Source organism: Solanum stenotomum, chromosome 2, assembly GCF_019186545.1.
Source record: "Solanum stenotomum isolate F172 chromosome 2, ASM1918654v1, whole genome shotgun sequence".
In the NCBI taxonomy this organism is placed as follows: Eukaryota; Viridiplantae; Streptophyta; class Magnoliopsida; order Solanales; family Solanaceae; genus Solanum; species Solanum stenotomum.
This window is the reverse complement of record NC_064283.1, coordinates 4086874-4100950: the sequence shown is the minus strand read 5'-3', so window position 1 is coordinate 4100950 and position 14077 is coordinate 4086874. Positions and strand designations below refer to the sequence as shown.

The following is a 14077-nucleotide window of genomic DNA, read 5'->3' as shown; positions in this document are numbered from 1 at the left end:
GAGGTCTCCTTGACCCGGTATCCGATAAGGCGTCAAGAAACTAACTTTAGGCTCAAAAACTCGAAACGCACTCGGGGCCTCTAAAAATTCAACCAAGACTCATTCTAGACTTAGAATCACCCCCTGAATCCAACGGTGCCCTCGGAATTCCATTTCGAGCACCGGAACCTCGTTTGTTGACCAAAGTCAACTCTTGATCAAAATTTCACAATTTTAGCAACTTAGGACCTCAAATCTTTGGTTTAACTCCAAATTCGACTCCGTAAATTCTCATAGACCCGTTTCGACATTCTAAAACTGCTGGAATCGACGGGAATTCGATTCGAGTCTCGAAACTCCAAATGACTCGAAATAGCACTTTTAACCAAACTTTAACTCTTAAAAACTCAACTTTCAAAAAACTCACTTTTCATCAATTTTCCTTCAAACCAACTTCGAAAACACAACAATTAGGACTCGGGGCAACTATCGGGAGGGGTAAAACGGTCATTTTATGAAAATTTCCAAAAATGACCTTTAGGGTCATTACAATCAAGGAGATTCAACTATTTACATATATACAAAAGAGTTTTTGACGATGAGTATTTATTTGAACCCCATCCAACACATTTAACTTCGCCCTTATAATCAAGTCATCGAAAGATAATTATAGATAATTATCTATTCATTAAAAGTGAATAATAACCTAGAAAGTAGATATATTGATTGTTATAACGATCGAGTGATATATTTATGTTAATTTTTTTTACATTAGCAAAATATATGGAGTACTATAATTTAAATCTTTCTTAAATTCATGAACCAAAATAAAGTTTATACAGTTTAGTGGGTAGTAATATAATGCCGTTGAAGTTTGTTGGTTTCTTCTTTGCCAAATTAAAGGCGTAGAACCTAAGTTTTTCAATTGGAAGTTAGAAAAATTATTATTGTAACCATCTACAAGCAATAAATCCTGCTGTTTTCAACTCACCTACTAGGCAAATAAAATAATTAATATTATTATAAGTTGAATATCTATACACTATTATTTTCCAAAAAGTCTTATTCAATTGAATTAAATTGTCAAAACTAAAAAAAAAAATAGTACATCAAACACTACTTAAATTTTTTTTTCTTTAGGTCGGTCATATGTAGTTTAATTAGTTTTCTCATTTGTCCCAAATAATTGGTCATTGGTGGTTGAGTTGTTCCATCATCCTAACTCTAATATATTGACCAATCACAAAGTCTTAAATTATAAAGTAATATTCAAGGAGCTAGTCTAAACATGATGTTCAAATTATAAACACTTGATTAAGTTATACATTATACATATTTTTATCCAATTTTAAACAAATTTCTATTAATTAATTATACAAAGGTTTGAGATGCATATGATCAACTTTATTTTCTTTCAGATAAGATATGCAGACAGACTTTTTAGAGTTCGAGAAAAGTTGATCTAATGTTATATTATGAGTAGAAGCAAAATATAGAAGAAGCTAATAAGTGATAATTTTTCATATGCTCAAAGCAAAAAATTGAATTAGACGAATCAAAATGATTGAATTAATAAATAAACGAATTAATGATCAACAAAAACAATTAGATGGACTGAAATGATTGTTGGGTCAAAATGAGTTGATCATAGCTCAAATCGTTCAAACTCTTACCAAGTTACTTTCTTTCTTTCTTTTCTTTTCTCTTCAAACTCTTACCAAGTTTCTTTCTTTCTTTTCTTTTCTTATATTTTGTTTAATTATCAATTTTTTTCCTTTATTATGACTTTATACAACATATTACATAAAATTTTCTCGTAGGTTAATATGAAATACATATCAATTCAACTTTTAAATATATTATATTGGATAAATCATAATAGACCAAAATGTTTAAAATTGGCTAATCGTGATTTATGAGCAAATTTTGTCATCTCTAAATACAAAAAAACAAACTAACTCGGACAATATTGATATATAAAAAATAACAATTATCTAATATTCCAATCCATCTATATATAAGAATCTCTATTGTAGTGCGAAGTATGCTTCTGCTACTTTTTAACCATCTATCTTTTTCACCTTTCTAGTTGTCATTGACATGTTTACAGCTTTATGACAATTATTACTGCAAACCCAACACAACATTCTCATTAGCACAAGAGGACATGAACCACATAAATATATTCATCCCAAAATTTATATTCCACTTTTTCTTTTTATTTTACAGCCAATGAAATTGCCTTTTTTTCTCACTAAATCCCATACTTAAAATATGTCACAATACTCACTATTTTGTGCAATGTTTTATGAACCTTTAGTTACTTTATTCCTATTGGCTGAGCTACGTAGAATGAAGAGTGATCAGTTAAACACTCTTTGTTAAAAAATATACTTAGTATAGAGAAAAGAAAATTATACTATATATATATATATAGATAAGAAACTACTCTCTATACATACATATTAAATCATGAACACTCTTGACGAGATTTCTGATTTCCGATTTCCGATTTCCGCATTGATTCTTTAACCATCCACCTCCACCCTCCACCCTCCACCCCCCACCATTTTTTTTTCTTTCACTTTTGATCTTTTCAACCCATGTGGGAACTTTAGATCACATGCTCCCACCTCCTTTTCAATACAAGCATTATTCTTATCCTTCTTTTTTACACACATAATGTCCCCTCTCATTAGATCAAATCCCATGAGAAAACTCTCAATTAGTCTTTACCCCTTTTGTGTTTATTAATTATTATTTAAAAGAATTGAGTCATTAGTAGCATAATTAAGAGTAGCTTAAATAGATTTCCTTTAGGTCCAATAGGATAGTTTTTCTTTGTTAATCAGTGCATTGGGCACTCATTTTAATTAAGTACATTATTAAAGATATAAGAGATTATTATGGCTTCATAGAAAGGATATGATTCCTGGGAAAAAGTAATTATGATATTGATATTTTTGGCCCCTAATTGGGCTCTACATTAAAGCACTAATGCAATCTGATTGTGGTTCTTTTTATTTTATGTCTACCATAATTCATTGTCTTGTATCAAAATTGCTATGATTTTCAACTAATATTAGGTTCTTTATGATTAATAGTGTTAGGTACCTAATGTTTAAACGATAAAAAAGATGTATATATGCAAATGTCACCATAAGAGCTTGCTTAGTGAACTGTCGTAACTTGAACAATAGTCCCCGTCTTGGAAAACATAGTTGAAAGCCCATAAGGCCCAAGATATCTACAACAACAACATACATAGTGAAATTCCATAGGTGGGTCTGGAAGGATAGAGTGTACGTAGATCATACTCCAACCTCATGGAGGTAAGGAGACTATTTCTGGAGGACCCTCGACTCGAGTATAACATAACAGAATAATGAAAAGGAAAACGACAATCAAGAAAGAAAGCAACTAGTGAAAGGCTCAAGACATTTAAAGCCCATATTATGGAAAATGGCCTTTTTTCTAAAGGAGTTTTCAGGAATACTTCTAAACTAGAATGTGGATCATGTACCTCTTGGGCCAATTTTAACCCAACTAATTTATTGAGAAAATTAAGTAGACTTCCATTAGGATGTCTGACTGACCAGAAGTNCCCCCCCCCCCCCCCCCCCTCATTTGGTGTCCTTATCCACATTGAAGTTCGACTAAATTTGAATTCGCACTGAAAAGTTCCATACTAGGGTAAAGCGCTCTTTGACAAAGGCGACTCTGTACCCAAGAGACTCAAACTCGAGACACTCCGTATCCAGGGGACTCAAACTTGAGACATCTGATTAAAGATGAAGGAGTACTTACCACTCCACCACAACCCTAGCCGATAGAAGTAGCCTTTATGATTTAATTTGTGTAGAAAGCTCTCTACCTTTCCATTGTCTCCCATTACTTTGCAGTAACTTATGAAATAATGGAATCTTCAGTATTAAATAATATTATATTATAATTTCTCTAAGAATTGCCAATTTGGTTCAATTCATAATGTAAGTTTGTCATGTGTATTTCGTGTAGGAAGTATATTGAGACTGTATAATAGTGTTGACACACACACACACACATATATATATATTATTACACGTCATCATGTTATAAAAATTTGAAAAATTGAAAAAGTTTTACAATGAGTTATGGAAGAAACTAAAAAGGTAACATTAAAATAAATTTAGCCTCATGAAATTTTAATGCAAATATACATTGGCTATTTTATATGTAAGGATCCCATTCTGGCGCTGGTTGACCTGCGGCTTACGAGGCGCAAGTTGACTTGCAACTTAGAAGTAGCCGGTCTTCTTGCTGTAAGGCGCATGGAGCACTGCGCCTTTCTTCATTAATTTTTACGGTGTCACACTTCCATCTAAATGTTGCCCTCTTGGTTTTATTCTTATTTTTTGTTGTTCTTTTAGAAACTTCACTCAGTTATTTTAGCTCCATACTTCTTATTGCAAAACTGTTATATTTGTCAAATACTTATTTATTAACTTATCTTATTTTGATTCATTCTAATTCAATTTAGCTTGCTCATTTGACACCTCTAAAAATAATTATATATTAAATCAAATCAATTTAGTTTTGCTAATTATCGTTTATATTAAGATTTAACAATATTCAAAAGTATGAACATGTGTTGAAGTCCGATGGTTTCAAATAAGACACAATTTTTTTTAAAATACAAAAAAAATTTAACTTCATTTTATAGGAGTGTGTGTATAGAAAGAAACCTTTGGTCGTCTTGCTGAGGAGTGATTCCCAGTTTTTCTTTGCAAGTCTAGGGGAAAATGTCTAGCGGAATTGCGCGTGGTCGTCTCGCTGAGGAGAGGAAAGCATGGCGTAAGAATCATCCTCATGTAAGATCTTTCTTCTCCTCATTTTTACCTTTTTTTAAAGGTAGTTTTGGTGTATGTTAATGGGTTTTAATTGTTGATTTTTTTGGTTAGGGTTTTGTGGCAAAGCCGGAGACTGGTCCTGATGGTACTGTCAATTTGATGGTCTGGCAATGTTCTATCCCGGGTAAACCTTCGGTAAGTTTCGGTTGAGTAGTCACTTTCTTTTGCATCTTCCTACATTGTTTGCAATATTTTGTGCTAGTATCTGTCCTGGTAGATGATCAGTAACTTCGTGCTTGTAGTTACTCTGTTGTTCAGGTTTATGTGGTGGTTGGTTTATAGGATTTTTGGGCGGAGTAGTTAGTACTTAGCATTTTTCTCAAGTGCTGAGGGGTTGTATTTAATCTAATCTGCTGAGAATTTGTTACCACGGATTTGAAACCGTGGTTGTACATGGTCTATTTAAGCTTAATATTTTAGGCAAAAATTAGCTGACCTCTATACCTCCACGAGCAAGTGATGGTTTGCGTACACTCTACCATCTCCAGACCAGACTTAATGGGATTTCATTGGGTATATTATTGCTGTTGTTGTATTTTAGGCTAAAATTAGTTGGGAGAGGAAAGAATTTGATAAAAGAAAGTAGACTTGAGAACTCCAGGTTCTGTTTGGTTGGTGAGTCCGTTTGTTTCTTTATACTAGTTTAGTTTGACTGGTGGAAGATGGCAGTAGTCGTGTTTCGTGGGTACTCATTGTTTCTGAAGCAAAGAGATGGGTGGTTGCCTACTTCAAGATAATTGGATCTTTGTAATAGGGGAAGATTGTTTTGTTTCTTTCATTGTGGAACCTGTGCTCCTTTTGAAATGATTTTGAATTTGGCCTTGAATATACTAACAGCTCCAGCCGGGCCAACTGATACCATGTACTAATCACCTTCTTTTCAAGTGCCCAATCTAGTTTACTGTCTAGAGGTAAAAGGGGAAAAACAAAGAAAAGGAAGATTATTTTTCTTTCATTCACGGAACCTGTTCTCCTTTTGAAATGAATTTGAATTTTGGCCTTGAATATACTTACTGCTCCAGCTAGACCATTACAACCACTGATCTCCTAATCACTGTCTTTGTAAGTGTCCAATCTGGTCGACCGTCCGTCCAAATCTTTATTTCCTAAACCTGGAAAGAAGGAAGAAACTAAAAATGGCATGTTAGGTTTTGTTATTTTGTGACACAATAGCAACAATCATGAACCTTGGGAGAGCTTTTTAAGGACATTTGAGTGAACAACAAAATTAGGGTTCATGGTCTTTGAAAGTTAATATGGTTTATTCAAGTTTGCCTGAAAGAGATATGAGATGACATGTATCCCGTGGAATTAGTCAAGATGCGCAAAAGTTGGCGCAGACACCACTGTCATATAAAAAAAAAAAGTTGTGAGATGATGATAAAAGAAGAAGGATGGGTATAATAAATATCCAGGGCACAGCTTCTTGGAGTACAACAAAATGTAGGTCGGTCTTTGAATTATATGGGATGTTTCTAACAGACACAAAAAGCCATTCTCACGCACGCCTAAAGGAAGAAAACAAACAAGCGCCTCTCAGATCTGTTCTGATATGAAATATGCCTTCTTTTTCACATTAGTTCCAGGTGAAACACCTGAATGACTGAAATCTATTGTGAGAGCATGGAGGCTGCGAAGTGTTCATCTGTATGGTCAATCTTAGAGGTGTATTAGCTTTGGACCATGTTTCTTATAACCAATATGTTAGCTATGGACCTGAATCAATTTTCTGCTGTTCTTTAGAAGTGATAGACACACAAGTCCTTGGAAAGATTTTGCATTTTGTGATTGAGAGAGCAGGAGAGAGATTGTTCTAAACAAAATAAGTCAGTAGAGTATGTTCTGAAGGCATACATTCTACTTGATGGTTTCTCTTGCCGCAGATTGTTTTCTTTTCTATTTATGGGTTCCCTTGTTTTGGTACATCTATCAGTTGATTATATCCCTTTTCTGAACCCAAAAGGTAGTAATAATAATTCAGTAGATAGGAGCCTGGTAAGGTAATTTCATACATTTATTGCTTGCAACAAAAGTGATTTTCATGCTTTCTGCGTTTATTATGAGGTGTAAAAAGTTCATTGTTTAGGAGAAGTGTAAATGTATTTCTCAAGTGTTATAAGGTTTGAACTTTAATAGTTTCATTATGACTGAATGAGGAAAAAGAAGAATGCAAATGATGTCATCAAGACCCCTCTTTTCGTACCACTAAGGATGTTTAACGCTACTTCACCAATCGGTATATAATGGCTTTACCTGGAGTAGCAAGGCTTACACTTATTCGCATGAATTTTGGATGAGACATCTCTGTATCAAGGTTGAGTCAACAAAGCATCTCAATGATGTGATTTGTATTTGGATTAAATCAGAGTTCATGTCGTCCTCTTCAAAGAAAAAGGAAGTTTGAGCACAGGCTGCACATAACCGCTGGGTCACAAGAAAAAAATGTTGTCTTGAACTGATTTTTGGAGGCCATTAGTAACTTCCTCAAAGTACTAATCATGGATCAAGCTGGCCTATATTTCATGTGGAAACTGTCTTTCTCTCAACTTTGCATTACTGACCCATTTCTTTTGAAATAGTCTACTTTTCACGGGTAGTTAATGTACCTGTGGAAGGAGAATTATTTTCAGTAACTTAGAATTAGTGAATACTGAATCATTTACTCACTTTTAGCTTCTTGAGTTTCTTTTTTGGATATTTAGAATTGGTTAAGGCTAAGATAGTTTAGGTTTTCTCCTTTGAAGATATTATGCAAGTGTTTACCGTAATCAAAATCCCTTTCTTGCCTCTTTCTTCACCCTGTTCCTTCATTTGATGATTGTGAAGAATAACATACAATCTTATGACTGGTACAGACTGACTGGGAGGGCGGTCACTATCCAATAACGATGCATTTCAGTGAAGACTATCCAAGCAAACCCCCGAAGTGCAAGTTTCCAGCAGGTTTCTTTCATCCAAATGTCTATCCTTCAGGAACTGTTTGTTTGTCCATCCTCAATGAGGACAGTGTAAGTATCTATTGCTGCCATTGTGTTATTTTATGTTTGCTGATTGGTATTTACAGCTTTTAATTGAATCTATGGGTTCTTACTCTTGCTATTACTTGTTGTTAGGGATGGAGGCCAGCCATTACAGTGAAGCAAATTTTGGTGGGTATACAAGATTTGCTTGACCAGCCAAATCCCGATGATCCAGCACAAACCGATGGCTATCAGCTTTATATGCAGGTGCTCTACTTGAGTTTGACGATTATTTGCTTGAGTTTCCTCAAGTTGGATTTTTTATTTTCTGACATTCAACATTATACCTGGATTATTCTTTATTAATCCTAATCCCTTACATGGTTTCAATTGCCGTATGTCAATCATATATGCCTAATGTATAGTAACAAATAATTCTACAATGTACTTGATATCCATACAATTTTTCGTTCTAGTGATTACTTGGTTGTAGGAGCGAAGTGACAATGAATTTAACTTCTAGTCTAATGATTCATATTTACCTTCCTTGCAATCAATATAATATGCTATATGGAAATAACTCAAGTGGGGGGTTGTTTAGTTCAAAACAAGGTTATCCCAATTATAAAGCCAGCTTCTATATAGGATAGATAATCCCAAGTTTTTGCTACAACTCATATCCTGGTTTAGCTAAAACCTACAACCAAACACTTGACAATTAATCCCAAATTTTATGCTGGGATAACCCTCTAATCCATGTAACCAAACTGCCCCATAGTTCCCTGGCGTGTTCTTACATTTAACTGAACAGATCAAAGAGACTCGCCTGTCATTATGAATAATGTGGAAATCACTTTTGCAGGATACAGATGAGTACAAGAAGCGAGTGAAGCAGCAGGCTAAGCAGTATCCAGCTCTACTCTAGTTTTAGCCGCGTGAAGACGATGTAATTAAATTTGACTATGAGTAACTTTCTCTTGATTCTTAGCAAACACCAATAGTCCTTGTTGTAATAGTGACTCTGTGCCTAACTTTGGGTGCTTATCTTGTCTATGATTCAATATGCAACTTGCGTACTTTCTCTTGTTTCTGATTACATTTAGAATTGTACAAAATCAGTATCTTTACTTAACTTTTTTTTTATTTATTTTTATCCCTCCCTAGGAGCTCCCACCCTTTTGCTCCCTTGGAGCCTCGAACTCGCAACCTTCGGGTTGGAAGTGAGGGGTGTTTACCATCCGAGCAACTCCCTCTCTTCTCTCTTTACTTAACTGAGGGCCCTTAGGAAGAGCTTTTTTGTTTGGTTTTCCACCTGGTGTTAGGAGCCCGTGTTGGAGCTCCGACTAAATTCAGATCACACACAACAGGGCTCAGGCGCTTTCAACACAATTTTCTCTATATCAAAGGGAGATGTAGGAGAGAGGAGGGTGTTAAAAGTCCTCTGTTTATTCTGGTTTCTCTCCTTTCATTCATCAATCATCTCTATTGCGACATTGTTTGTTCGAATATTTTAAAGTTGATAACCCTTTCATTTATATTTATTCCATTAATTATACCTCATCAACGTTGACTCAGTAACCATACTTTTCTTTTCTAAAACTAATTGTTGTAAACTACATTTGGTGTCTATTTCAACAAGCAAAATAGTATTTTTCTTTAAAGAGGAAAAGAATATAGTTACAGATATTATTATATCATTGCTTCTTTCAATTTTCCCTTCAAATAAAAGGATATAAAGTTGTCTTTGCGTTCTCAAGTTAAACTGAAAACGTGCAAGACATACAAAAATTAGCTTAATTGAGGTTTGCAAGTAATTAAAAATATAAGTCTTTTTAGAGTGTCAACCATTATATTAAGAAAATAATGTGAGCAAATTCATGCATCTGAATTATACAAGTTATGAAACACCGACAACATATATCCCCTTAGGGATTTCACAACTCATCAGTATCTTCACCTTCTTCCTTTATTGATTGAGCATGCCTTTATTTTGTTCTAAACTTAAAAAATCCAAAACTTTATATTAATAATTATCATAAATTATAATGATAATAGAGATAATATATACACCTAAAAGATATTGATGTTTCCCTCTCGCTTCTAGTATTTTTTCTTCATTCAGTGTTTAGTATTCGTATTAAAATCTCAATTAATTAGGATTTGCGCCGTGTAAAGCATCCTAACAAGAAGATTTCCGGCCTTGTTCCCACCGTCCCACGTTTGGTTAAGTGATAATTTGAAGCGAAGATATATAATGTTAATAAATTATAGTCAAGTGGTTGGAAAAATATATATATAAAAATAACATATATTTTTTAATTTGTTGATTTGACGTAAACATTTCTATAAAAGAGTCAATACTCTAGTTTCACATAGTGTATTCGTTTATATGTTTGAAAAATATAAAAAAGTACTATAAATTATAATTTTCTGTACTTAAAAATATTATAAATGTTTTAAAAAATAACAATCAAAAGAAAAACTGATGGCTTTTATAATTCAACAAATGTGATTCACCAAAATTAAAAGGAAGAATAAGATCTGATTCTTCAAATTTTTTTAGCTTTCTTCTTTTTGTTCTTTGCTAGACTTTAGTGTTGTCTTTCTACCTGACAAGAAGTTAACAACAATAAATTCAACGTAATTTCACAAATACAATCTGAAAAGACTAAGATATATACAGATCTTATACAAAGATAACACAACAACCTGATAATGACAAGGGATTAGGTGGCATCCTCTGAGATTATGACATGTCTTCTTCCATTGAAATAGTATCCTAAATACAAATTCTGTTAAAAAAATAGCATCATTAATCAAAATTACAATACAGTTATATACAATATCTTCTTTAATTTAGTGACTTTACTGTTACAACAACAAACAAATTAACAAATAAAATAAAACCAATATCTTCTAATTTAGTGCCCTTTGATGGTCTACAATATCTCATACAACCAAAAAAAAAAAAACCATGTACAAAATTATAATGTTACATTTGATTTTTTTATAATATGTTACAAAGGGTTAGGAGATCTTGAATAACTATTACAATTATCTAAAACAATTTCAAATAAATCACCTTCAGACTCCAAATCATAATCTAATACTTGTTTCAAACTATTAACAGTATTGTTATTACTTCTTGTATTGCTTCTATTAAGCCATTGTGCATCAATTCTACCCATAGAGAAAAGTTCCTTGCTGTCTTCATATCCAAGAATTGGTGAATCATTTTGCATTATTGGACCAATGAAGCAAGGATTTGGTGTCCTATGTAGATTTGCTGGTGGATATTTGAATACACTTTGTCCAAGATTTACTAGTACTAAAATGTCACCATTTGATGCTAAAATTGGGTAAAGTGGATTCCCAAATTCTTCTGTTTTGCAAAAAATTTCATGTACTAGCAATGAATCCACTGTGAAAAACACCTTCTTTTGGCTTGGATTGTAACCACAACCAATTACTTTTTCTGGTTTTCCCCACTCTTCTCTTTGTGATTCAAACACCAATTTCATTCCTGAAAAAAACCATTTCAAGTATGGTTACTAAACTACAATAACAATAACATACTCAGTGTAATTCTACAAGTTGGGTATAGTTACTAAACCTCAATAACAGTACCATACTCAGTGTAATTCCACAAGTGCACTAAAGTTACTAAACTTCATTAACTATACAAGTAACTAAACTTTCGTAATTGTAACAATAAAGTCACTAAACACTTAACGCCTATGTCGTGTCACGCTATAGTACAACAACAACATATTATAACCCCACAAGTGGCATCGGGAAGGATAGACACGTACACAGATCGAGATGGTAGACCTTACATTTATAATAGGTATATATGCATAAGTACTTGCAGTAGATACATAGTGTCTAGTGACTCATTATTGAATAATAAAATTGATTTACCTGAAAAGTTTAGGCCATTATAAGAGTAAGGTCACTAAACTTAACCTATTATAACGACAAAACCTATGACATCAAGGTAACATTACTACTATTATAGTGGGTTACATTTTTTGACTTAATTGTTTAACGGGTAAAGTTCAGTTACTTCAACAAACAACAATAAAAGAAGATAATACTAGTGATTATTTGGTTGTTGACTTGTTATCAGTGTATGTTGACAAATTCTGTTTGTGGTGTTACAATTCCACAATGTTGATCATGTACAATTAAAAACACTAATGACTGATTACTTATGTGACTTTTCGAATAAGCAATGAGCTAGTAAATAAACTTTGTTATCAAATGCAAAAAATAAAATAAAATGGCCACTATGAAAAGTTAGTTTTTGGGAACATTTTCTCATCCTCTTTTTTTTTGTATAAGTCTTTATTTTAACTTATGACATGTTTATCATCATAAGATTAAAAAATATTTTAGTACATTCTATATGTCTTTTAAGACAACAAAATTCAGAAGTCTTGTTTACTTTATTAAACTCCGAAGTTAAAACCACCACCACCAACAACAACAATAACAAAAGAAAACATTCTAGTGAAACACTGTGGTCTAAGGAGAATAGAGTGTAAATCACACAAACAAATTGAAACAACGAGAATATGTGAGTAAAAAGATAACTTACCATCAAGAAAAACAGAACCATTTGAGTTAAATCCAATGGAACCTGGATAGCTGCCTGGAAGTTTAAGTGGAAGAGCACCAGCACTTGTTAGCCCAATTGACAACACAATGAACTCATCACTTCTCAAATTCTCCTTTGATTCTTGAATTTTTTGATGTCCATTTCCCCTATGATTACTACTACTACTACTTGTAACATGAACCAAAGACTCTGAATTAGCCTTTGAATTAGAAGAATCCTCTCTAATTAGCTTAATTTTCTCCAAATCTAATTTATCCTCTTTTACCTTTCCCATAACTTCAACATTATTATCTTGATTCAAAGGCAAAATTGTAATCTCAAAATAAGATTCTTGTGGAAATGATGAATTTCCCAAATGAGGTCCTGGTAAAGGCAAACAAGTTTTGACAACAGAGGTAAATTTACTGCTTCTATTGAGTTTTCGAATACCACCAGAATTGAATCGAATTTTCTGCATAAAATCAGATGAATCTTGACAAATTTCCCAACTCATATCATTTTCTTCACCAACACATGATCCTAAAATGGACCTAGCTGATGATCTAATGGATGAAGATGGAGCAAAAGATGTGAAAGCAAATCTTGACCATCCATTTTCAACGGCGTCAGTTACAAGTGATGGATGATCAGACCAATTGAAACCTTGTTTAACAACATAATATTTGTTTGTAACATCGTGAACACTTACATGATGAAGTTTCGAAATCTGAGTTTGTTTTTTTGATTGATCTCCTCCTGGACAACATCTTCGTTTAATTATTGTGATTACAATTATAACAAGAATCACACTTGAAACTGCTACAAATGAAATCTTTAACCATTCTTCCATCTTCCAATTTTATTTTATTTGTGGGACAGATTATTTATTTTGGGAACAGAGGAACGGTGGCGGCAACACAAAAAGAATGGTTCAACAAAGACTGCAATAGAGACCAAAAAGAGAGAAAGTTGACATTATTTTTTTATATATAAATAAAAATGGAAAGAGTAAAGGAAAATGAAGTAAATGGAAAGAATGGGAGAGGCGTGCTATGCCAAGAAAAGATAACATTTACACCTTTTCTATATTGACAAAAATGCAGGCACGCTCATAAATACATATTTATATTGGTCTATTCGTTCATTTTTACTTGTTCAGTATTTTTTTCATTTTTATTTATATATTATCCTTAACAGTGGTGGAACTAAGATTTTTGATAAGGGGATTAAAAATCTGAAAAACTAGATACACGAACTAACCAAAGGGGATTCGACATCTATTATATATATAAAAAATAATTTTAATCATATATAAATAGTAATATCTTCCACTGAAGAGAGTGCGGATGAACCCCTAACAGAGGGGTGGTTCCGCCCCTAGTCCTTAAGATTATTACTTATTATTTCATAAAATCAATACATAAATAACACTATTCTTCGTATTTTATCCTTGAGAGTTATTAGTCTTAAAAGTATGAATTTGATCAACATAAGAAAACTAAATGATTAAATTCATGTTATTTGATCAATTTAATTTATTGAAAATTTGACTTCAAAATATCACTAAATAGGGATATAATGATAAATTTACCTAGTTTCTTAAGATGTGTAAAATCTAAAATGATGGCATATATATATGGGCAAAGGAA

General features: G+C 32.9%; 2 protein-coding genes across 2 annotated transcripts; one reads left to right on the top strand and one right to left on the bottom strand.

The window, feature by feature from the left end:
* The first annotated feature begins 4673 nt into the window (after window positions 1-4673).
* Window positions 4674-8896, top strand: LOC125857163 (SUMO-conjugating enzyme SCE1-like). The gene is made up of 5 exons (XM_049536845.1): window positions 4674-4829; window positions 4920-5003; window positions 7724-7876; window positions 7982-8095; window positions 8691-8896. Exons 1-5 carry the CDS (start codon window positions 4761-4763, stop codon window positions 8751-8753), a joined length of 483 nt encoding a protein of 160 aa, XP_049392802.1. The 5' UTR covers window positions 4674-4760; the 3' UTR covers window positions 8754-8896.
* A 1859-nt stretch (window positions 8897-10755) lies between these two features.
* On the bottom strand, window positions 10756-13398 carry LOC125857142 (uncharacterized). The gene is made up of 2 exons (XM_049536823.1): window positions 12429-13398; window positions 10756-11351 (listed from the first exon to the last, which is right to left on the bottom strand). Exons 1-2 carry the CDS (start codon window positions 13276-13278, stop codon window positions 10846-10848), a joined length of 1356 nt encoding a protein of 451 aa, XP_049392780.1. The 5' UTR covers window positions 13279-13398; the 3' UTR covers window positions 10756-10845.
* Between the last annotated feature and the right edge of the window lie 679 nt (window positions 13399-14077).